Source organism: Ictalurus punctatus, chromosome 9, assembly GCF_001660625.3.
Source record: "Ictalurus punctatus breed USDA103 chromosome 9, Coco_2.0, whole genome shotgun sequence".
Lineage (NCBI taxonomy): Eukaryota > Metazoa > Chordata > Actinopteri > Siluriformes > Ictaluridae > Ictalurus > Ictalurus punctatus.
The window spans coordinates 20164608-20190412 of NC_030424.2; the positions used below are offsets into that span (position 1 = coordinate 20164608).

The following is a 25805-nucleotide window of genomic DNA, read 5'->3' on the forward strand; positions in this document are numbered from 1 at the left end:
GTGCTATTTACAATTTACACGATTTAAGTACTGGAATAAAGTTAGTTTGACGTTGGACGTTGGATACCATAATTTATATATATATATATATATATATATATATATATATATATATATATATATATATATATATATATATATATATATATGTGTGTGTGTGTGTGTGTGTGTGTGTGTGTGTGTGTGTGTGTGTGTGTGTGTGTGTGTGTGTGTAAGTCATTCCCTTCATATGCTATTGAGCTTTAAATTATGGTACATTTTGTGTATGACCCCATGCAGTAGTAAAATCCATGGCAATATTTATTTATGATTTAATAGTTTATTTTATTAAATATCACAAATCTAAAAGGTGTGTATTATAGCTGACACCTAGATTAACACTTTACAGTTGGTTATATGATTGTAAGTCATTCCCTTCAAATGCTATTGAAGTTAGAAATATGTATAACAATGTCGTATGTAACTTTAGAGGCAGTCCCTTAATTTCCGCATATCTGCGAATATCGACCGTCCAACGTCAAAACAACTTTATTCCAGTATGTATATTGCGAATAAGTGCAAAGCCCATATCTATCCAATTATTATGGGGGCGGGGCGGTTCTTTCTTTCAAGATTTTTAGGCGGTTTCTGCTAGGCTTTAACGCCTTGTTTGGGGATCCATCGTGGATTATTCATGAGCGCGAGTGCGCTGCGTGCTTCTGTAATACGTAATGACGTACTCTTAGCAACCATCATGGCGACCAAGAAGCTTTATAAATGTATGCTACTTAGCTAGCTAATTCGAAAGATGTACTGCTTTTAAGTCTACCGTTAGGTAGAGAAGATCATTTCTGGATGTTTCTGTTGATAACATTATAATGTATATGTTTGTAGAAGTAGCTGTTTACAGCGACAGTTCTGTTGTATTCTGAGCATGGGATACTTGGCTGTGTTTACAAGCATGGAAGGAAAGCGAGGTAATCTTCACTGCTGTACTAGCAAATGAGCTAGCTACCAAAATAGTACAGTATCTGCAGTCACAGAGACTGCACTTATCCTCTACTAATGAGATTGTGTTCTGCTGACCGTTTTGTGTATTGTTTATATTGCTTTATTAATGTTGAGGTTAGCTAGTATTGTCTCAGTTAAAACAATTAAACGATTAAATATTCATGCTGTTTTTTTTTATTATTATTATTATTATTATTATTATTATTATTATTACTTGTTTAGTCGCCTCTCCAATATCTGCATTAAAGGGGTTAATTATCTTTCCAGTATGACAGAAAAAATATACAATATCATTGATGTTGTTATAAGTTACAGCACTAAATCTGTTCCTGTTCTGGAAATTTCCTTTTCCTGATCTGGATATTTCTTCAAAACGGCGTATCAGCGGATATAATTGGCTTAAAATGATATGCCCTTTTCATCGTTTGAATGAATGAGTTAGATTAAGGTATATTTATGTGAGGTAACCCAAACTCTGGTGCTTTTGTAGCACTCTGCCCTGGTTCGACTGGCAAGCTGACTAATCGACGCATTATTGAAGATCACATGATCTCTCACTACAAAAAGCTGCACTCCGCAAAAGGTAAGTCATAGAGCATATATTATTATCAATATTCTAATTATTAATACTACTACTAATACTATTAACACAATGACAGCTGTAAACACGCTGCTTCTTTAATATTTTCTGTCTTTCTTTTCCCCATATTCAGCTGCAGTGGACTGTTCAGTACCCAAAAGTATGCGCTGTAATGTCAAATGTAAGTATAAGGTCTTACTTACCTCTACTAAGGCATTATGCACTAGTGTGTAGTGTATATATAAATACAATTCATGATCAACTTCACTCTTTCCTTATGCGTACAGATATTGAACAAAAGCGCAGTGAACAGATAAAAAAAGATGTCTCTGAGAGAACACAATCAGTAAGGTCTCTTTCACAGAGGAGCCTCAGGTTGGAAAATATTACCTCTCGCTCACCCACAAATGTAAGATGATTTCCACAGGTTTCCATTGTGTTTTCATTGTGAGTGAAAATATTCTATTTTATGCGAATGAATGAAAAAAACGACTTCCTCTTTCCTGTGCAGGCCGGACCCTCTGCTCGAGGTGCTGAGAGTGCCTGTTTTAACTCCGGTGGCTCTGTCATGTCCTCCCCAAGGTTCAGTACTTCATTCCATTCTAAGCAAATAGTGTATCCTTCCCAAATGGCCGCATGGTCTCAGAACTGCCGGCCATCTTCAGAATTAAGTTACAGAAGCCCAAAATCTCAGAGTCACCACTTTACTCTTTCATGTGCCACATCAAGTCAAGTCAAGAGAGAGAAGTTTAAAAGTTTTCAAGACCCTATACAGAAAACCTACAGTGGTGACATTCTTTTTAAACATGCCCACTGTTTCAAGGAAGAAAAGCCTTTCACCCCCAGAACTCTGAAAACAGATTGCCCACAGAAGTCCACTCTGTCTACCTATCGGTATTACACTCCTGCAAGTAGGAAAGGACCTGAAGAAAAGACACCCTCTAAATATAATCACCCAGACACTCATCAAAGAAGGTATAATTTTACAGTCGGTACATTAACCTACCTTGTAAATGTTAGTGCATTTCCCAGATGCCTTGATAATTTCTGGTTTGTTTGTGATTTTATGCTGTTGTTATTAAATTTCTTGAATCATGCTCCTAATATTTACAATCATCCATGTAGTGTAACTTGTACAGGTTTTTTTTTTTTTTCCTGAACTGCCTGGGTGGTTTCCTTCAGAGATAGTGGCGTCCCCGTTGGCTCTTTTCCTTGCTGAGTCCTAAAGTCATCACTTCCTGACCATGATGTAGATAGTCTTTAAAGGGTCTTAATTCCCATTCTCATCTTGTCAAGAAGTTGAGGAAGTGTGTTCAAAATTTGTTTTTTATTTTTGTTATTTATTTATCTGCACCATCAAATAGAGTATGTTCATGAGAGTGATGTAGCTGGGAACTTTTATAGGCTACCCACATGTGGTCATGGTCACAAGGTGGCGACTTTGCTACTTGTTGAACTTAAACAGTTTTCTAGTGTGATAATTCACAAAATAATGCAGAAATTTACCCTAATGCTTGATGTAGCCATGTTCTTTTTCTCTGCAGCAAGCGAAGATTTTCAACAGAACAGGACTCACCCCAGGTATGTTTGCTGAAGTGTTCTGATATACCATCCCAATATTGCTTCATATTTTTTTATTATATTATTTATAAGTCCTTATTATACATGGCTGAAATTGCTTTATTTTTCCCCACAGCCATGTAGTGTTGACCATGAATGGTCTGATGAAGAGTCAAATGTATTTGAACATTATGGCACCGAAAATAAATTCAGAGCCAGTGATTTTTTTCTTAGCTCCTTAAGGTGAGAAGTACGTACAGTTACATGCTTGGACCATACTGTTTTATAAAGCATTTTGAGGCTGTTATGTGTGCATGACATAAAAATACAGTGATTTGTTTTGTAGGGTATCACCAGACGGAATGAGGTCTCCAATTATGAGAAAAGTAACAGCAGAGTAAGCATAATCTCATTTATCTTTAGACATTTTAAGGTATTAATATAGGATTGTGCTGCCTCTGTGGAAAGTTTGTAGGTTAATTGTTTCATTCGAATGATACTAGCGTTGATCTTGAGTTTATAATAGATTGTATCTAACATGAAACATTTTGAACACAGAATGTAATCTGTTTTTCTATGATTATAGTAAGATTCAAAGTTAAAAAGTCAAAGTTTGCCCTTGTGCTTTTCTTTAGAGAGGAAGAATTAATGTACCTGGAGTTTATTGCTGATGTAACAAATGAGATTATACTACGGGGCATCTATTCTGACAGGTTGGTTACAGTTTTCTGATCTTTTGGTTGCAAGTAGCTTTTCCCTGTTATGAACAGTGGTATTTGCTTACAGAGTACTGGAGCGGGTGTTTGAGCGTCACATTGAGATGAATAAACATCGATTAGATGAAGTGAGTATTATTGAAACACCTAGTTACTTGAGCATAATTGACAGTACTTTACTTTTAACAGATATACAGTATGGCAAGTATAATTAGCTTTGTTCCTATTTTGCGCTTTTTTTTTTCAATAAAATAATATGCTAGTTATAATACACATTTCAACTAGTAGTTTGTACTGTAGTTCTAATAAATCTAACCCAAAACGTTCTCTCCATATTTATTATAAGAACAAAATGCGCCACCTTCTGGAAGCATTGCAGAATGATTTGCAAAAGCCCCCTTCTTCTGCTGTTACTGTTCTTGAGATCAAGGAAAGAGACAGTTCTTTATGGCACAGACACAAGGACTCAAGTCTTCAGCAAGACTTGGGAAATTTTATGACCGATGATACCAGCCTTCTCTCTTTTAAACCTTTAAGGGATAAGGACACGTGGGAACCTGACGTAGTCGCTCCTACATTAGACACCACACCAGTAAATGGCAGCATTTCAAAGAATGCCAAGTCTGTTACACAAGAAGATAAAAGGGACCTAATGGACCTGGAGCAAGATCATAAAAAAGGAGATGCAATACCTCCGGGTTTGGAAAACCATCAGCTCAACAAAGAAGACCGGCATCAGAGCTGTCCCGATAATGATGAACTTGATGAACTTGGTAGAAACATGGAGTTCTTAAATATGTCTGAGATTGACAGCTCACAAGAGTTCACTGAACAAGAGTCATTTGTGAAACTTAGTGATGATGATTTTTGACATACAGTATATCAATTGAGTTCAAGTATTCAGTTGCCTTTTGTAAGGCAAGTAACCTCAATAAATACACATTGCTGAGTGTTTAGGTTTTCTGGTCTCATGTGGAACTTTTGATTATTTTATAATAATCAAATCAGAATATAACCTCCCATTGCATTTTTGCAGTCCCTATACAAAGCAACCACCATGAAGAGAAGAGACTTATTTTGCTGCAGATAACATGACCTGTCTTATCCACAGCTGCTTAATAAATACAGTAAAATAGTTTACACTGAACAGTTCAGTGCAGTTTGTGCGGAAAGTGACATTTGACATGAGTGACATGGCAATGAACTGGTTATCATGAAAGGCTGATCAGTTGTTACTTGGTCTGTGTGTATTGTTGCTTCATTAGTTGACGAACAAGAAAGCTAACAGAAACTGTAGAGTTCATTCTAAATGCAGTATTTGGATTTGGTGTATTTTGCTTTTGTTGCATATGAACCAAATAAGTGTTAATAACAGTAAAGGTATTCACAAGGCTGAAATCTCACAATATAGTAGAGCTACTGCCAATCATTAAATGTGCATTAGAAGCTTACCATTTGTTAGACTGTTAGAAGCAAAATGAATTATTGAGCCTAGCAAGGGCCACTGTAGGTCATGGAGAACTAAAGAGTATTTTCATTACAGACAAACATTTTCAAACAGTTGAACAGATGAAGACCACATTTCCAAGATGAAGGCACAGATTTGTTAAACACTAGCTACCATAAAAAGAAGCCATGCTGCAGGGATTATTTTGATAGAAAGATTTTTCAATGCAAATGCTCAGTCAATTCAATGTTTATTTAAATACTTTTATTAATAAATATTAATGTATTTATGATTACTTTGTTTATTTTCTTGGATAACAAACTGGATAATTGCACTGTAGTTTCTTGAAACAAAAAGTCTCTCAGTGGAAGAAGTCCTGGTTGGTTCTTAAAACTTAACAAGATCACCCTAGATCAACATGGAAAATACAAACAAAAAGAGTTATTTGAAAATTCAGTTCACCCTGTGGTATATTGAAAACACATTAACACATTATTTGATGTTTTACTTTGTGAATTTAATTTATTTTTGAAAATACACACTTATTTCAAATCTGATTACTGCAGCACATTCCAAAAAGATGGGACAGTTAATTTTTAAAGTAAAAAAGTCGTTTAATAACACTTAAGCGTTTGGGCACTAAAGACACCAGTTGGTTAAGTTTAGCAAGTGGAATTTTTCCCCAATCGTCTAATATACATTTCTTCAGCTGCACAACTGTACAGGGCCTTCGTTGTCTTATTTTGCATTTCATAATGGCCACACATTCTCAATCGGAGACACGTCAGGACTGCAGACAGGCCATGCTAGCACCCGCACTGTCTGCTTACGCACTTACGCACTGTCTGCTTATGCGTTGTCCTGCTTTGGATGGCAGCATATGTTGCTCCAAAATGTGTACATATCTTTCTGCATTAATGGTGCCCTGTTGCACTGACTGTGCAAGTTACTCATGCCATGAGCACTGACACACCCCATAACATGACAGACGCTGGCTTTTGGATCTGAAGCTGATAACAGCTTGGATGCTCCTTTTCCTCTTTGGCCCAGAGAATAAAATGGCTGTTTTATCCAAAAACTATTTGAAATGTTGACTTGTTGGACCACAAAACACGATTCCACTGTGCTACTGTCCATCTCAGATGTGACCGAGCCCAGAGAAGTCTGCTGTGTTTCTGGACAGTGTTGATGTATGGCTTCTGCTTTGCATAGTAAAGCCTTAACTTGCATCTGTGAATGCAGCAGCGAATGGTGTTGACTTACAAAGGTTTACCAAAGTATTCCCGAGCCCATGTCAGGATATCCATTACAGACTCATGACAATTTTTAAAGGATCAGCAATCACGCGCATTCAGAAGTGGTTTTTGGCCTTGCCCTTTAACACACCAAGATTTGAACGGATTCCTTGAATCTTTTAATTATATTGTGCAATGTAGAAGGTGAAATGCCCAAAGTCCTACCGATTTGTCTTTGGGGAAAGTTGTTCTCAAAGTGCTGGATTATTCACTGACGCATCTGTTGTCAGATTGGCGAGCCTCAACCCATCCTTGCTCAGGAAGGACTAGGTGTTTTTTTGGAGGCTCCTTATATACTATGATTAGACGGTTGCCTCACCTGTTTCACATCACCTTCTTATTTCAACTTGTCACATCGCTATTTAGTCCTAAATTTCCCCTGTTCCAACTTTTTTTTTAACATGCTACATGCATCAATTTCAAAGTAAATGTTTATCTTCAAAAAACTATGCAGTTGATTAAGTAAAACATCAAATACCCTGTCTTTATTTGTTTAAATACGAGTGAAAGTATATTTGCAAATTTACATTCTACAGCATTTGGCAGATGCTCTTATCCAGAGCAACTTACATTTATTTCATTTATATATCTGAGCAGTTGTGGGCACAGATATCAGCACATTTGCCTCGCCCCTTCAGGGTTGGGGATTTGATTTCTGCCTCCGCCCTGTGTGTGTGGAGTTTAGATGTTCTCCCCGTGCTTCTGGAGTTTCCTCCGGGTACTCTGGTTTTCTCCCCCAGTCCAAAGACATGTTGATTGGCATCTCTAAATTGTCCATAGTGTGTGAATGGGTGTGTGCGATTGAAGGGGTTCAGGGGGCTCGAGCCACTACCCTTTTTCTAAATTATTTAAAAGTGCCCACTCAACATTAATTAATAAACAATTATATTATGTAAAAGGCATTTTAATTCTAATTAACCTGAGAGCGTGTACAGAACAGTAGCAAATTAATCACAAGAAAGTCTGAGAATTTTCCTATTTATTTGTCCGACTCGAGTCTGCAGTCAGATAGTCTTGTTGACATGATGCAATCTCGATGCGTCTCACATCAACAGGCACACAGGTATACTGAAACCACTAGCTCTTCTGCTAACCTTTTCATAATATTAGCAGCATTTTATATGCTTATCGCTGGTAGTTTTCAAATTGATTGAGAGGGAATGTGTTGGTAAGCTACTTACCAGCTACTACTAGCTACTCAAGATAGTTAACTTTCCAGACATGCAAGTAACCTTGCTATATTATATGTATGTTATAGTTAGTAAAGTCACGATGCCAAACAGACAGAGACGGCAGAAAATTTAAGAAAAACTGAAGGAGGCAGCGAAAGGGGCAGCTTCCTTATTGAGAGAGGTGATAAAAGGTGAGCTAATATGAGACAGATAGTTACAAAGATAGTTGCAAAAAAGACATATGTTTACAAGTACTAATAGTCGGTGTTACAGGTGTTCTGTTCGGCTACACAGCGATCACCCATGCCCCCCACAGCACCACCCCCACTGCCATTTTTCTTTTTTTATATAAATAAAAACTATTTAGTTCAGCTGAACATTCAATGCATGCTATAAACTGGAAAAAGTCTACTCTATTCAGCATGAGCTGCAGAGTCGAAGCACAGAATAATAATGAACCCACTTTTCAAGATCGCTATATATATATATATATATATATATATATATAGTGTGTGTGTGTGTGTGTGTGTGTGTGTGTGTGTGTGTGTGTTATACTATATACACATAGTAACTTCCCTCTTGTTAACTAATATGGTCAATTTAGTCCTGTAGCCTAAGTGATATGAAACAAATGTGATATAAGATCATTAAAATCTCACTTTTGTCTTTTTAAAAATGAAATTTTGAAGGCAAAAATGACAAGCTTTGAGAGGAAAAAGCCAGTTCTGCAAGCAGTGCTGCAATTTTATGGAAATCAGAGCTGCTGCCAAATGTCAGTTTAATTATGAAATTAATAGTTTTACTGACTTTTACGGTAAGTCACATTTATTTCATAATGTTTACATTTTCTTTGAAAGATTCTTTGTCATTCTCATATTCATTATTGTGACCACACACAGTCTGTTTATAATGTCTACCAGATTGATAAGAATATGTAGTTAAATTAAAGTTAGTAAAGTAGAAAAATTAGCTCTTTAGTGATATAAATTAGCCCTTTTTTTTTCTTCATTTGAGCCCCTGCCCAAGTTCACTGAGACAGGCTCAGATCCAAAACAAACGCCTTCAAACTCACACCTGCTTCTCCAACCTCGTTGATACGTTTCATTTAATTTCAAAAAATGTCACTCTAGATAAGCTTACACACCATAAAACAGCTGATATTGCAGACTCGTCAGAAGTATATTGACTTCAGAGCATCAACACAAGATACAAAGTGAAGACGTGTCCATAATGTTGCTGGATCTCACGCGAAGAGGATAATAAACAAGGTGTAAACACATTTTACATGTTGTTTATCTGTGCATTAATGTAACCGGTTTAGATACAGCGCTAAGTGGGAGGCAGCTGCCTCATTCCTCACATTCCACAGCAGGGCTTTCCAGCTGTCTGCTGTAACACACCTCATTCCTGTGTGTATCATAGCGCTGTGTTTTCCCCTTTTATGGTCGTCTGCCATTAAGTTGTGTAATGTCCAGCTTTTATATTAATGTGTACATGCATGTGAGTAATACACGTGTACGTTAGTTATGGGTTAAAGCAAGTTATGGCTGAAATGTCATCTTGAAACTAGTGAAAATAGTCCCGCGGATGGGTACATGGATTGTGTGTGTGTGTGTGTGTGTGTGTGTGTGTGTGTGTGTGTGTGTGTGTCAGTCAGTGTCAACCGGAAGTGAAGCATGGGAGCAGCTTCCAGTGTGACCCATGAGTTTAATGTGCGTGATTCACCACAAACTTCAGGAAAAATGTACTCAGTTTGCAAGTTTTAATGCCAAGCTTGCGCCATCTACAGAAACGACTCGTAAATTAAATGGTCCTCAGAGGCAGGTTATTCTCAAGGTAAGTAACGGAGCTACTTACTAGCAAGTGTTAGCTAACTTTAACACAAACACGCAGTAGTGTTACTTTAATTAACCAGCCGTTATGCTATGCTAGCTCGAAATGAGCTTGGACCGAAGTTAACCCTGTATCCAAGTTGTTGTTTTTGTTTTTTAAATGCGTTACTTTTTAGTTTCCGCACATTTATTATCGCAGACTGTTGTTAGCGATAATTAGCTAACAGCAGTCGGTGACTTCACTTCCCGAGTTTGTTTAGTCGGGAATTGTTTCTGCGCTGCTCTGTACACTGCAGCCATGCTGCCAGCTTTAGACAACAACCTGTTGATAAATGTACTCGGGTTTATTTTGTTGGGGAAAAATACTATGTCGCTAAGTATTCTACGAGCTGACCGTCGAGTATGTGTGTTAGGGTTCGTCAGGTATTTTACTGTTGATCTGTTTGATATTTGGGAGGCAGCCGTTTTAGATAAAGTACCTCATTCATCATATCTCATACCTCATTCTTTATCACACGCTCTCGGCCAGTCCCTGGTGTTGTTTCTAGATGTCTAATGTGGTTAACACGTAAACGACCACACCACACACAGGTATGATTGTATTGTGTTTCGGGTTTCGTCTAGATTTCAGTGTTATTTTTGTAGGGCCCGAGCTGTTGTCGCATCATAAAAATAAATAAATCACTGCAGCACACCAGACTTGGAGCTACTAACACTGTTCTTCAACATGGATTGTTGTTGTTGTTAAGATTGAACAGGTGCTACTATTTAAAATCAAGATTTTAGATTAAATCTAGATCCCTCTCTTTTCCTTTTCCTATCTGATGCTTTAATAGGTAAGAGTTCACTCATTCTTGCTTTTTAATTGTTTTTTCCTTTCTTGATGGTATATTTCTCGATAACAGTGAATTCTAAAATCAATGCTTTCTTGAGTAGTCCTTTCTGTAATGGTAAGGTTTTTTAGTATGGTTAGAATCGTAAAACACGTTTGAATAAATAAAATATGGTTGTGATTGTCATGTCATTTCAGTAATTTGCTGCCATCTCTCATCAGTAGCACATTGAAACAGTTTTAGTATTGTGTATGCTGTTTGCACAAAGGTGAAATAACTGCATAGTAAAAATCGAGCTGAAATGGGTTGGGAGTCATCTATATCCCATGGGTGTTAATGACAAGTAATGGATATTTATCTCTGATTCCTCGCATTATAAGAATGATTATTAATCTGTTGTCGTCTTATTCCACTTCCCAGGGATCCATGTAACTGCCTTCTGGAGCCAGACACTTTTTCTTGTTTACTCATGGCTTAATTTTAAAGTGAAGCTGTGGAAATTATTCTGGCCTCTGAAAGGTCTACGTTACTGGTGAAACATGCCCTTACCATTTGGATTAAAACTTAAGAGAACACGAAGATATACTGTCTCCAGCAAGAGTTGTCTGGTCACACGCATACAGCTGCTTAATGGCGAATTTGTGGAGTTTACACTTTCTGTGGAGAGCACAGGCCAGGAATGTTTGGAAGCAGTTGCTCAGAGACTCGAGTTGCGAGAGGTTTGTATTGTTTTAAGCTGATATAAGATTCTGTTGTTTTTGTTTGTTTGTTTTTGTTTGTTTTTAACCTAAAGCACAATCAGTAATGAAATGCATTTGTCCATTATTGTCTGCCCACACTACTGCCTCCTCTACCTTCATAATATAGTCTAAGCACTCCTGGTTATTTCTTTTGAAATTATTGCTTTTCCTCCAACGCACTTTATATGTAGATGGTATTTAGTTGATGTAACGTAAAGGCTTCAATATGTCAGTGTTAAAGACTGAAACTTAAGGTATTTTCCTTAGTTCTGTGAATTTGCACCTAATAAATGTCTAAGTTCTTCTAAGACTGTTCAGTTGTCATTCCCTGTGTATTACACCAGTGAGTCTCTTGGTCAAATTAAACAGGGATGGATATTTTGTTTGACCAAAATACACCCACGTGCAAAGTTTGTGTTTTTGAACTTCATGCATGTAGTTGCCTTGAAATGTCACTTCTGATAAACACTAAACTGCAGAGTGTACTTGAGAAAGCAGCTAGGTTTGTTTGAGCAAAGGATGTCAGAATCTGTAGCTAAACATAATGGCAATCACATAGTCATGGCTGGGATTCTTCAGTGACCATGTAGAGACATTCTGTACATTTTACGGCATTTGGCAGACGCCCTTATCCAGAGCAACTTGCATTTCTCCTATTCATACATTTGCATTTGAGGGTTAAGGGCCTTGCTCAAGGGCCCTGCGGTGGCAGCTTGGCAGTGCTGGGATTTGAACTCATGACCTTCCGATCAGTATTCCAACATCTTAACCACTGAGAGATGTAACTAAAGGGTGGCTGTGTGGAAGTTGGTCTTAGTTTTCAGTTTTTTTCTTTGCCCTGTCTTTTCAAAAAAAGAAAAAGCAGTATGCTTTTTTAACCTGTACAGTTCACTGACATTCTGTTCATTCTACAGATAATGTATTTCAGTCTCTGGTACTTTAACAAACAAAACCAGCAGCGATGGATTGATTTAGAAAAGCCTCTGAAGAAACAGCTTGACAAGTATGGACAGGAACCCACTGTTTACTTTGGAGTCATATTCTATGTGCCGACAGTTTCCCAGCTACAGCAAGAGATAACCAGGTGACTAAATTGCTTGATCTGTATTGATTTTATGTTAGACATGTTGTCAAAACTGTCATAGTTCATCATTAGGGCTGTTGAAATAAAGTGGTCGGGGGAGAAACAAGACTTAGATAACTTCTTTAATGATATTATTTGTTACAATGTTCAAATGATCTTCAACAGATACCAGTATTACCTCCAGCTGAAGAAAGATGTTCTGGAGGGCAGGGTTCCTTGCTCAATTGAACAAGCCATCCGGTTAGCTGGCTTGGCTGTACAAGGTATCCTAACTGTATGTTTTTCAGGATTATGCTTTCTCATGGACGATTAGATTTAATTCGAATTCCATACCTTAGTTATTCCATTTCAAAAACTGTATGTTAACTTTGCCCTTTTCTGTTTGGGGACTTGTAATTAAATTACTCAAACTACAATACCGAACTAAGCTAACTGAGCTTGTAGGCTTAAGATTTCTGGCCTCAGTTTTTGCCAAGGGGAAGAATCTAAAACTCTTCTGGCAAAGATATATCTGGCAGCACAAGTTACTCGCTTGGAGTTCACATAGCAGTGGAACTGACATCACTAATAGTTGCAGCCAGATCTAAACTGCTTCCCCGTGTGCATATCATGCAGAGAAAGAACGACGCTCTTACGCTCCCACACACTAGCTAATAATTGCGCAGTCGTAGTCTTTAGTTTGATTTGTGTTTAGTTGTATCAAATGTTTAACACTGGCTATTTCTGTGTATGAGCAATACAGTGCGTGGAACCTTGTACCAATGCTAATACTTTGGCTTGTCAGCATAGCTTGTGTACATTTCTAACAGGATGACTGGACTTGCTGTTAATGACTGACTACTACGGTTACAAAGGCTAAAATAGTTTCCCTGCATGTCAAATGGCTTTTTTTTCTAAAAGATGCCCAAAGAACTACAGAAGGTCTGCAGCAGAGCTAGTTGTATTTAATATGTAAAAATAAAAAACATTTATAATAATAATTACCAGGGTTGCTGGACATGATTAAGAAATGTTCACTAAGAAGGCTTTGCTACAAAACTTTGAGTGCTTGAGGTTATGTATCTGCACCACGTATGAGACCGTGGGTATATGTAGTTTGTGTAATAAATCAGTGTAATTTTGGCTTACCTCTTTTAAATAGAAGCTGAATGTTAAACTGAGTTCAAATGAAAAGGCTGGTATTATTTCTGGTTCTAGCCGACTTTGGAGACTTCAACCGCTATGATTCGCAGGAATTTCTTCAAAAATTTGTTCTTTTTCCCATGGTGAGTTTGTTTTATTTTACTTTGCATGTTGGTGTTATCTAGTGGTCAGATATACACTGAATCTCTCTTGCTTCTCTTTTTCTATAGGAATGGATTCAAGATGAGAGGGTTGTTGAAGAAGCCACTCAAAAAGTTGCCCTGCTTTATCAAAGCTACCGGTAAGAGCATCCTCATAACAGTCATAAATGTTTCTGGTTTGTTTTTCTTTTTTTTTCCCCACGTTTGTTTAAAAAAAGTACAGAACAGACACTGGACATTGAACATTCCTGAAAGCATCTGTAAAGCAGCTTTATGGTGCCTTTCTCTATCTTTGGTGAATGACTGCACAGAAACATCTGCTGCATTTTAAAACTTGTAAGATTTATAGACAAGCTGCTGAATTGTGAACCCACTGATATTTGTCAAGGACTTTAGTAAAAAACTGTGTTTGGATGTTTCAAAAATTCAATATTATCCTGTTGTGTAGCAGATAATCTGTAAAATTTTAATGTTTTTTTTAATGGCTTCCTTTCATTATGCATATGTGAGAATGGGTTGATTTTAAATATAATGTGGTTTTGTAAGCAGCAGTTTGTTGATTGTAGTGTGTGTCTGTATGTTTTTTCCCATTCCTACTGCAACTGCACCGATAGAGGTATGCCAGTACCAGAAGCAGAATTGTTGTACATGCAAGAAGTGGAGAGGATGGAGGGCTATGGTCAAGAAAGTTTTCAAGCAAAGGTAAACATTTGCTGAGCAAATTGCTAAGAAAGCCTAATGTTTCATTTACTGTGAAAATTGTGGAAAATAATTTCATATATGTGGCTCGTGCGGGTGCTTAAATGTCATAATGTTCTGACACCAGTATACATATTTAGTGCCTCATTACTTCACTTACTCAGAGCTATTTTCTAACATTTTTGCATTTACTACCACACAGGACAGCCAGGGTGCAGACATACTCATTGGATCCTGTCTGGAAGGGATTTTTGTTAAGCACAAAAATGGCCGAGCACCTCTTTTGTTCCGGTGTGTATTTGTGAGGTGGATTCCAACTGAATATTATTTATATTGTAAAATGGAAAGGAGTCCATGCTCCATGGACATACTCCATACATATGTGCATATACACTATATTGTCTAAAGTATGTGGACACTTGACCGTGCTGAACATCCCATAATAGATTTAGTCCCAATTTGCTGCTTAAACAGCCTCCACTATTCAGGGAATGCTTTCCTGTGGGCATTTGTGCCCATTCAGCCACAAAAGCATTAGTGAGGTTAGGTACTGATGTCAGACATGAAGGAATGGCTTGCAGTCAGCATTCCAATTCATCCCAAAGGTGTTTATTGGGGTTGAGATCAGGGCTTCATACAGGCCACTCGAGTTCTTCCACACAACCACTGGTAAACCATGACTTTATAGACCTCGCTTAGTGCACAGGGGCATTATCATGCTGGAACAGGTTAAGAGCCTGTTAGTTCCAGTGCAGGGAAATCTTAATACTACAGCTTGCAAAGACAATGTAGACAATGGTGTGCTTCCACATTTTGTGGTAGCAGATTGAGGAAGGCCCACTTATGGGTGTGATGGTTGGGTGGCTACATACTTTTAACCAAATAGTGTTTGTGTATGTTTCTATGGCTGGATTATGTTGCATTTATTTAAAGTGTATTGCTGTTTTTGTTGTTTTTTCTTTCTTTCTTTTCCCCATTTAGATGGAATGACATTAACAACATGACTCATAACAAGTCTTTTTTTGCCCTGGAGCTGGCCAACAAAGAAGACACCATTCAGTTTCAGACTGTAAGTTCTGTAAAGCCAATGGTGCTTCTAGTCATTATCCCAGGCATTACAGATGCTTTTCTTTACTCAGAATAGCCAACAGTTATGTGGTTGGAGCTATGTGCCCATGCCTATGTATATTAATAGATGGGTGTGCCTACAAGCATATAAAATCCTTGCATGCACATTAAATGCTAGGTGTAACTAAAACACAGAGGCCATTGTTTTCATCTGAGTAAAATAGGTCATAGTCATAGATACTTGTGATTCTTAGCTGTTTTTGTGAATGTTGTGTCTCTTTCAGGAGGACATGGAGACTTCCAAATATGTGTGCAGAATGTGCCTGGCACGGCACAGATTCTATAAGATCAACAAAAGTACTCTGTAAGTGTGTATTCCAAGCTATTCCTTTAGCCAGATGGTGTGTATGTGTCTTGCTCCTTCTTGCTTCATCCTTATCACTTTCCTGTCTCCAGAGAGGAATCTGATGTTCCACCTTCTGAAAGCTCCCAGAAGTCCATTCTCACTCTATCATTTCCACGCTTTCCAATGCTCTCTCGTCCCTCTCTGCCTTCTAACAAGGGGTGAGCAAGACTGTTTCAGCTGTCACCTACTCTTTCTGCTCAAAGACACCTCCCCCTTTCCCCAAAAATGTAGATATTGCATTCCCAGTGTTTGTCATGTATGATTCTGGAAATCCCTGCTGCATGTTTTAATACAGACAAACTGTTCCAGTATCAGCTGTTTGAGGAGTGAAGTATTTTTCCAATTGCTAACAAGAAAATCTGGACATTTTTTGCCTGATGGCTATTGCATTACGGAGTGTATGATTGTGTGCAATTGCATTTCTAGGATGAGACCCATTTTCCCTTTCCCTTTCATGCTTTGAAAGGAAGTTCTTTTGATATAACTTTAGTCTGTGCCAGGGTTTCATGTTACACAATATACACTGTACCCCGAAGATGATCCTGGAATATGCTGCCATTCCCTGAAATGCCAGAGAGCATTAGAGCTGATGGCCTGCAGGTTTGTTTCACTCTGTTTCATGTGTTTTGACAGCCAACCCGAACCAGCACCAGTGAACCCAGTAAGACGGCGCTCCTCCACAAGAATTTCAATGGTAGGCATAACTTAAGTAATTTTCTATTTGCCCAGCTTTTTGATGGTTGCCATGTCATTTGCCTTTCTGGATCTTTCTATGGAAATAGAATGGCTGAGTTATATCCACGTGATTTCTCTTGGAACATATGGTGAGCTCATAATCTGAACAGTGGTGCCTTTTTTTCTTGCTGAAGCCCAAGCCTCAGACATACATGATGCCTCCACCTCAGTTGCACTACAATAGCCATTACCGGGAGCCGTACAAATCCTCTCAAGGTAAAACAAAACCTTTCCATTTGTCTGTTATCATCCTTCTGTATATGATAAGTATTTTATGCCTGTGCACCTGACGGCCACTGTCTCTCTCTTGCAGACAATCTTTACATGAACAATCACAACGGTTACTACTACCACTCTCAGAGCAGCCTAGACCACTCACCACATGAGTACAATGGAAGAATCCGGAATGGCAGTGTGTACAGCGCCCACAGCACCAGTTCCCTCACCAACCCACAACACTACATGCAGCCATCACCAATGTCCTCAAATCCAAGCATCACAGGCAGTGACATCGCACGGCCTGACTATGTGCCTTCTCAACGCCACAGTGTCCTGATACCACCCTCGTACCGTGCCACACCTGACTACGAGAGCGTCATGCGCCAGAAAAACCACAGTGCCATGGCAGCCATGTCTGAGCGTCACAGCCACTCTATGAGGAACCTCAACATTGGTAACTCGTATGCCTACAGCCGACCTGATCCGCTTGTGTACAGCCAGCCTGAGATCCGTGAGCACAGAGGAACAGCAGCTCAGTATCACCTCCACTACAGCTTTCACAGCCCATCGCCATACCCATACCCAGGCGAGAGGAGGCCAGTGGTGGGCGCAGTCAGCGTGCCTGAACTCACTGATGTGCAGCTGGCGCAGGCCCATGCTTACCCTGTGCCCAACATCATGGGAACTCAGGTGTACCGACCACCTCCACCTTACCCCTACACCCGCCCAAGGCCAGCCAACAGCACACCTGACCTGTCACGTCACCTTCATGCAAGTAGCAGCAGCCCTGACCTGATCACACGCCGTGTACACCACTCAGTGCAGACTTTTCAGGAAGATAGCCTGCCAGTGGCACACTCACTACAAGAAATGAGCGAGCCGCTCATCCCCGCCACCACACGACGCCCTTACACACACAAGCGTAACTCTATTGAGCTTGCTGGCCTGACGTATGGTCTGGAAACCATGCGACTGAAGGAGAGGACTGTTTCCATTTCTGCCTCTGAGACTCCATCCAAGCTCGCGCCACCTGGTGCTCTCCCTGTCTCTGCCTCTACCTCTGAGGTAGACGTCTTCCAGGAGCAAAGTGAGGCTGAGGACATTGTTCTGAAAGAGGATGTGCACTACGGGCACAAAAAATCCTTATCTGATGCGACCATGCTGGTCCACAGTAGTGGAGAGGAAGAGGAATTTGAGGATGAAGGCGGCCGACACACCCCCCAGTCTCAGGATGCAGTAGCAGCTCCGAAGGAACACAGCAATGTTCTGGAAATCCCTCTAGTGGAGACACCTCTGCCTGCCTATCCTTTCAGCCCCAGTTTGGATCAGGTCATCCCCAACCCGCTGGGTTTTCAACCCCAGCCTCGTATTCGCGAGCAGGATGAGACAGGATCTCTGTACCCATTTAGTGAGACAGATGCCATCACGCCTTCAGTTTCCGAAGGAGATCTGAGCAACCAAAGTCGATGGAAGCCTAAAAGAGAGCTGTTAAAAAAAAGACCTGTCTCAGATGTGCCTTCTACACGAAGAAACATTGATGGCCTTCCACCACCTGTAAGTTCTTCTCTAGTTAACTTGTATTCCAAAGAACATGTTCTATACTGGACAGCTTAAAGTTTTGTAGAAGAATCAAAGTCCTGTAAGTCATATCACACTAGCTACATTTGAAATGCACCGTAATCTGATAATAGACCATAATAGAACAACAGAATAAGTATAGTAAATTGACTGAGGCCAGCCCGAATGAAATTTGAACTCAACCATGGCGTGTAATCAGTTTCCTAGAATTCACACTGAACATAACACGCACAGGTTTAATACTTTACCATCAGAATACTTTCTATACATGTGCATTTGCATCACAAATTAATCATTTGGCGGGGGGGGTGTCTTGTGCAGAAGCAAAATTTGTTACACAATGTAAAAGATTTTAATATAGGCATCCAAGTAATATTTCACAGCAGAATGTTGTAGTACACTTTTCAGTTGAAACTTAAGTACATTTCTGGTATGTATTCCTAAAACGTGTAATTTAAAACACATAGGAGGCAATTAAATACTTCACACTTTGACAGGACTTAAAAGCTTCTTTCTTATCATTATCACTAACTTCACCGTCTATACATGTAACCTGCTATTGTAGTTATGTTCTTAGATGATAACATGTAAACATAATGAAGTGATTTCTGTCTTATGAAATACAAAATGTTTCTTGTTTTAAGTGTCATTTTTATACTAACCTATAGAAAGTGATGATTTTGTCAGGCCACGAATAAAACACACCCAGTTCTCTTTTTAAGTGAAATATCACATGCAATTTTAATTTGTTTGAATGGAGAATATCAGGATATTTCTGGCTATAGGAGGGGATGGTTGGTAAATTCCTCACCTGTGAAGAATGTAGTGCAGCAGGTTAGCAAGCACGACTGACTGCATTCCTCAGACTCCTGAGAGTCTGTACGCGGTAGTACCTCACTGGTAGGCTCTTTGAATCTCACTCTTTCTACCACCACCATCACAACAGGGCATGAAGAAGGGCATTCGTTCAGAGATGAAGAAGACGAGTCCGCTGAAGCTGGCGACACTCAATGGCTTGACACTCGCCCGAATGCCCATACCTGATGAGGGCAAAGACGAGCACGGGAAAGCTTCTAATGACGACAGGGTAGGAATGCAGATCAGTATTAAATTGAAGCCACATCTGTGTTTGTCTGTAAAAGGAGTATATTACATGGTCTGTAATAGTAGCTGGTATTAATTGTTTCTGTATACAATTTAGATTTTTGACACTGTAAAACAAGTAAATAATGAGGTTTACTTTCCTTTTGTGAAAAATATTCTACCTGTTAGCACAGCCATGAGTTCAAAGTTATATATGAATGTGTGTGTTTCGGGTTTAATTTAATTTTGTTTATTTAATATATATATATATATATATATATATATATATATATATATATATATATATATATATACACACACAGTGTAAGCTACTGGAGCAACACATGGAGCAGGGCCTGGTGTTTACAGAATATGAGCAAATGCCAAAGAAATGGCCCAGCAGTGAGTGCAGCATCGCTCAGCTGCCTGAGAATGCAGAGCGAAACCGCTTTCAGGATGTGCTACCTTACGATGACACACGGGTAGAGCTTGTGCCCACTAAAGAGAACAACACAGGATATATCAACGCCTCGCATATCAAAGTAGGTGCTTTACACCTATACAGTGAGTTGTAATCTTAGGGTAGAATGTTACGAGCTGCCCTATGCTACCATAGATTCCTATAATTGAGCTTTTGGTTTTAGTTTATGTCACCTGCTTCATTAAAGTGTGGCAGCCCTCAGGTGCTCTTAATTGGTACTATGTATTCATAGTGTGTTATCTTCATGACTTTTCCAGCTTACAATAGGAGGAGAGGAGTGGAATTATATTGCAGCTCAGGGTCCCCTCCCTAACACATGTCAAGACTTCTGGCAGATGGTTTGGGAACAAGGGGTTGCAATTATTGCAATGGTTACTGCTGAAGAGGTGTGTATTTTTGACATGTATGCATAGTCAAGTTAAATACACATTTTTATTGAACAGGTTCTTCTGATTCCATATTTTCACTTTGTAGGAGGCAGGACGAGAAAAGAGCTTCCGTTACTGGCCCCGTCTAGGCTCCCGCCACAACACAGTTACATACGGACGCTTTAAGATCACCACACGTTTTCGCACAGATTCAGGTTGCTATGCTACCACCGGCCTGAAGATTAAACACCTACTGACAGGCCAGGAGCGAACTGTCTGGCACCTGCAATACACAGATTGGCCTGACCACAGCTGTCCTGAAGATTTTAAAGGTTTTCTGGGTATGTCAAACAAGTCTTACATGGCTTAGCCACAAATGTGTCACACAGTGATACTAGGTTAATAAAACATAATATGTAACTGAAACTTTTTTTTTTTGTAAAATATTCTGCATGTGCGTTAATTTATAGTATCAACATACTAGGAAAAAGATACTTTCATAGAGCTAGGTGCATTGATGTTCTGAGTGAATGATTTAACAGTATACTTTTTTTAAGGGTAGGTAGAGAACAGGATTAGTTTCTGACATTAATGAAATTTGACTGGGGTGTAACTGGCGCAGTAAACTGCTCTAAAACTCTGTCATAGCATATTTGGAGGAGATTCAGTCTGTGAGGCGGCACACCAACAGCACCAGCGATCCAAAGAACACAAACCCGCCCGTGCTTGTTCACTGCAGTGCAGGGGTGGGGCGCAGTGGCGTGGTCATTCTCAGTGAGATCATGGTCGCCTGTCTGGAACATAATGAGGTATATGCACACATTGCTTATTCTGGCAGGAGTGCAGGAAAGGCCATTATGTCTAGTTAAGGTTAACCTGTAGTTGACTTCTGATGCTTACTGTTGCCTTTAAAGGAAGGTGATGGTGATGTGAAGGAAGATGGAGCTAGAGATTTAACCTGTTAACCTCTGTTATTGTAGATGCTGGACGTCCCTACTGTTCTTGGCCTGCTGCGACAGCAACGCATGATGATGGTGCACACTGTTTCCCAATACACCTTCATTTACAAAGTTCTAATACAGTTTCTTAAAAACTCCAGACTTATATAAGCTCACATTGTTGGCTATGCTGCCACACGCCTGCACAATGTTGTTGTCATAACTGGAAAAGATCATTAGGCCTCACAGGATTTTGCAGAGTGTGAAAGGGCAGTGTGCTGAAGGGAGACTGAGATGGACTGCAATCGCCTTACTTCCACTTCATGAGCACTTTCTCTGAGTATTAGTGAAGGATCAGAAGAAGCTAGGGCAGGTATGAAGGATGCTGCAAACCAGCATATACATTATCATCAATCAGTATTATTCAGTTATTTCACTGTGGAGTTTTACACTATACGATTGCTACTAATGAATCTCAGCACTTTTATTTTACTATATTGAGCAAATGACACTAATGCTGCATCTTTATTGTTAAATGTATAACAATATTGATTGCTTTTTTTTTTTAAATGTTTTTTTCTTTCTTAAGCATATCATGGTTGATAGTTGAAGGTTTACTGAGTTGAAATGAAAATTTTGGTCCCAGTGTTTAAGGTGTGCAAGTGTAAGGTTGAAAATGAAGGATCTTTTGTGTATTTTATGATGACTACGTTTGTCATCTTAAAATGTTATGTGCTCAAAATGAAGGATAACTAAAGCTATATGGCTCTGCACTCTCTTGAGGTTTGCAATTATGTATGCAGTCCATAACAAGTAATGAAGTAATGTGTTATGCTTAAAAATTACACACACTGCACAGCAGTTTTGTGCATCATGGGTAAGGTTACAACCAAAAAGAAGTTGAGATGTTTATATGTATGTATATATATATATGTGTGTGTGCGCGCGTGTGTATGTATGTGTATATAATCTCATACGCAAGTATTATAAAATAATTTATAATGTTCTATATCCCATGTGTGTCTGAAAGGATTTATTATACCCAAGAAACAACTATTTTAGCAGGATTCTAATACTAACAACCAAAGAGGTGTCGGACATGATTTTGGAGATTTATAAACAATAGCGAAACTTTTGTTTTTATTTGCTGTTTATAGCTTAGTTCCTTAGCCAAATGACAAATGATAATCTACCAAAGAAGCTGCATTTTCCAGCTGAGATTGTTACCGAACTTTTTAAATAACATAAAGCATTCTAAACTCTGATAGAACAAAATAAGAGACAGAGTATAATGAAATTGAGGTAATGTTCCATGTTAGTTTAATCCATGTGTTGCACATATAATAGAAGCTTTTCAGTTATTGCCAAACCTGGAGATCAACTGTGATGCAAGCGATTGCAGTCTGTTCATCTCTTACCTACATTTCACCACAAAATCAGACACGAATCATAACTTTATTGTCTACAAATTGAGCTGAGGCAAGGACCTGCCTGAATCTGCTGTAGAATCAGGAATTACAAGCATTAACAACGCTTCACTGTAAAGAACATCACTATGTAGACTCCAATTCAATATCATCACCTTTTAAGTTTATGCTGTTTTTATGCATTGTTTAGAGTATGAATGCTACTGAATTGATCACTCCCGCACTGAACTGGATTGTCTTTGCACCCCCAGTGCATGTAAGTTAATCATAATAATTCGTCCAAAACATTTTAGTGTGTCCATTGGCTGCAGAATACATTTGTTTCGGCAATACATGACTCAGAGTTGTGCCAATGTATCTCTAGTGTTTTGTACAAATAATTATTGCAAAATGGAAACGTTTCATAACACAAATTACTGTTGTCAAGCCTGTATGAAGTTACAGGGAGACTTGGATTTTGAATAGGCTTAGCTTTAGAGTGAAGGCGATTTCTGTTGAAATTGGTAGTTTTCTACAAATTAGGTCTAGACACATTAAAAGTCTTTTCTTACTTAGAAATCAAATGTAATGGGAAGAAATTTTTTTATGTTGACTTAACAGTGATTGCAATCTTGTGAATATTACTCGAAGATTTTGATGTAGAAGCAAATAGAAATATTTTATTTCATCAGCACTGCAGAGATATTTTTGACTATTCAACATATTACCTCAATCAAATGGTTTGTTGTTTGTTTTTAAGAGGGCGTGTTGTATTCAATAGCATTCAGAGTTCCTGGAAATCTAGAAACGGTGCTAAGATCCAAAATCTTCAGGGTGAAATGCAGACAATGTCCAAGCAACTCTGACGGAACTAGTTTGCGTGCTTTTTTTTTTTTTTTAAATAATTAAACAGATGTATTCAAATACAAATAGGCTACTCTTTGAATGTGTCATGTGTTTGGAATCTCAGTTACTGTGCTTTGTTTCTAAAAGGGCAGATCATTTTTCAATTGTCAAAGAGAGCTAAGCTTCTCCTTTAAATAAATTCACCTTCATAAGTCATAAACCAGTTTTATCCCCCAAAATGCTGTATTTTTGTACCATTTGTTTTGCATGTATATTAAGCATAAGGGTGGGCTATGTCCCTTTATATAGACTCAAATTAACTTGGAGTTTATATGAAAGCATGGATGTAGAATGAATCGAGTTCACGTTTGATTGCATCATCCCTAACATAGATCAAGGTTTACAAAGTCACTGGGAGATATGCCATATCTACACCATTAGCATTTATACCATACGTTTACTTATGGCTTGCTCATTTGCGCATAGATACCCAAAATGCCCAGTTTTGCCAAGACTCTTAAGATAAACACTCCGTTACAAAACTATCCTATTATAATTGTCTGTAGTTCATTTCTACTTGGGCAACAGCATCTTTTTTCCAGACTGTCTCACTGACATCTATAAATATTAAAGAATATTTGAATTTAAATGGAAGTGCAGGTTGCATACAAATTTGTGCTTTGTTTACAAATGTCAAATCTTCCAAGCTGGATTCATGAGTTAGTATTTACAGTGCCTACTTCTCCCACTTATGTTACTATAAATACAGTATTATGGAAATTAAATAAATATTATGAACAAAAGATAACACTGACAGCTATAGTTAGTGTTGTTTTGTTTTTTAATATATGTAAAGAAATATCATACTGTTTATATTGTTAATTTGTAGTCATATTGAGCATTAATGGCCATTTATTTGCATTAGCAATACTGGTGTCTGTCTGTTTTGTCTTATGGGTTGAGGATGTATACTATAAATCATCAGAATTGATACCCCAATGTAAATTACTTGTCCAGAAAAAAGCTTTCATTCAGCAAATAAATATTTTAAATAAATTTGCCTTTTGTTTTCCCATTCATATTTACTGAGTTACTAACTGACTGACACCTATTCCAGTTTTAATGTCCCTAGCTGACTTCATACTTAACCAGCTGTTTCTTTCACTACGATGTAGTACACAGGCATGAGGCAGAACGTCAGAAGGGTCTTGATTGTACATTACCTCAATTAGATGACTATTTATAGTACCCATTAGCATCCTAGATGTAGAAGATATGAATTTGAAATCTATTTACTCCTGATTTATTACCTTATTAGAAGGTATTGCTTTAGGTTGAATCACTTAATAGCTTGAAACATTTTACTTGGTTTCGATGGTGTGATTGGCTTGCCATTATTGATATTTTAATACCCTGTTCCAGGTGTATCTGCAGACATTATAACAGTTAAAAATTAAAGAACCTGGGTTTTGCAGTAGCCTGTGATACAACGTTATGAAGCCCACTAAGCACAGTGGGCTTCATCATTGTGAAATGCAAGAGGTGTGGACCCAACATTCCTAAAGGAGGACTTGGCAGGAGCAACAGAAGTAACAAAGATATGCCCAAATTTCTATTGAATATGAATTCAAAATTATAAATCTGTGATTTAAGAATAAATGGGTGGTTGAAGCATGGGGTTGAAGATAATTTATAATGTCCATTTTAAATTTGCCCAAAAAAGTTTGGGAACCCCAGAATTAGTGTCAGGGTGGAGTTTAAACATTGTACTGTAGTCAGCCACTAGAGGTCATATGAGATATTTTCCTTCATTTTTAAATTACTGTTATGTTCATGATACATTTAATACCTATTTATTATTTGTTAAGATGGTGCAAGGGCATATTGATTTTTCAAGGACAAAATCCGTAACACCTACAAAACCAAGGAACTGATTATAGACTTCCATAAACCCCTAAATTACAAAGAACCTGATCATATATGCAACCAACTAATAAATAACACTGACTCATTCAAATTCCTGGGTACTCATATCAACAGCTTGTTTAAGTGACCTGAACACCACCACCACTACTATCAACAACATCATCATCAAGAAAGCCCAAACAGGAGGCTACAAATCTCCCAAAAACTGAAGAGACGGCTGCTGATAGTTTTACTCCACAATCATCCAAAGCATCCTGACATCCTCCATGGGGTGATATCACTCTCTGGTATGACAATATTCACCTACCAAGCAGAAACTTGAACACACCCTCTGAACCGCCCACCGAGCACACCTCATATTTCATTCCCTTTCATCTGGCAAAAGTAAGCACTTCAGAAAGGGTTTATTTCTTTCTGCCATCAGAGAACTCATAACTTCCCATCACAGGCTAAGGCAAAACCTGGGTTCTTTCAGTTTGAACTGCTATAATGTTTGCACAGACTGTACTGTATCACTGTT

At 38.5% G+C, this 25805-nt stretch overlaps 2 protein-coding genes across 5 annotated transcripts; both read left to right on the forward strand.

The window, feature by feature from the left end:
- The first annotated feature begins 680 nt into the window (after positions 1-680).
- On the forward strand, positions 681-5588 carry spata7 (spermatogenesis associated 7). Of its 2 annotated transcripts, XM_017475344.3 has the most exons (12): positions 681-758; positions 874-956; positions 1481-1573; positions 1704-1751; positions 1858-1979; positions 2082-2545; positions 3115-3151; positions 3267-3373; positions 3477-3527; positions 3766-3843; positions 3917-3974; positions 4193-5588. In XM_017475344.3, the coding sequence occupies exons 2-12, from the start codon at positions 914-916 to the stop codon at positions 4715-4717; spliced, it is 1626 nt and encodes a 541-aa protein (XP_017330833.1). In that variant the 5' UTR covers positions 681-758; positions 874-913; the 3' UTR covers positions 4718-5588. The 2 variants fall into 2 exon arrangements, with proteins under 2 accessions (XP_017330833.1, XP_017330834.1); XM_017475345.3 differs by having other exon boundaries at positions 719-956; positions 2082-2152.
- A 3812-nt stretch (positions 5589-9400) lies between these two features.
- ptpn21 (protein tyrosine phosphatase non-receptor type 21) lies at positions 9401-24415 on the forward strand. 3 transcript variants are annotated; one of them, XM_017475918.3, is made up of 20 exons: positions 9401-9596; positions 10846-11144; positions 12080-12249; positions 12415-12512; positions 13447-13514; positions 13602-13672; positions 14147-14234; positions 14434-14522; positions 15213-15300; positions 15584-15663; positions 15756-15863; positions 16339-16399; positions 16575-16656; positions 16754-18213; positions 19184-19324; positions 19644-19862; positions 20059-20187; positions 20276-20510; positions 20818-20978; positions 21150-24415. In XM_017475918.3, exons 2-20 carry the CDS (start codon positions 10965-10967, stop codon positions 21276-21278), a joined length of 3657 nt encoding a protein of 1218 aa, XP_017331407.1. In that variant the 5' UTR covers positions 9401-9596; positions 10846-10964; the 3' UTR covers positions 21279-24415. The 3 variants fall into 3 exon arrangements, with proteins under 3 accessions (XP_017331407.1, XP_017331408.1, XP_053538886.1); XM_017475919.3 differs by lacking the exon at positions 15756-15863 and having other exon boundaries at positions 9402-9596; XM_053682911.1 differs by lacking the exons at positions 9401-9596; positions 10846-11144; positions 12080-12249 and having other exon boundaries at positions 13391-13514.
- Positions 24416-25805: the final 1390 nt, after the last annotated feature.

Coding starts and splice junctions, on each gene's coding strand:
- spata7 (XM_017475344.3), top strand. CDS start 914: ATGGGATACTTGGCTGTGTTTACAAGCATGGAAGGAAAGCGAG. Junction 1,752..1,857: donor TATGCGCTGTAATGTCAAAT/GTAAGTATAAGG, acceptor TTATGCGTACAG/ATATTGAACAAAAGCGCAGT. Junction 1,980..2,081: donor CCTCTCGCTCACCCACAAAT/GTAAGATGATTT, acceptor TTTCCTGTGCAG/GCCGGACCCTCTGCTCGAGG.
- ptpn21 (XM_017475918.3), top strand. CDS start 10,965: ATGCCCTTACCATTTGGATTAAAACTTAAGAGAACACGAAGATATACT. Junction 16,657..16,753: donor GCCGTACAAATCCTCTCAAG/GTAAAACAAAAC, acceptor TCTCTCTTGCAG/ACAATCTTTACATGAACAAT. Junction 20,979..21,149: donor CCTGTCTGGAACATAATGAG/GTATATGCACAC, acceptor CTGTTATTGTAG/ATGCTGGACGTCCCTACTGT.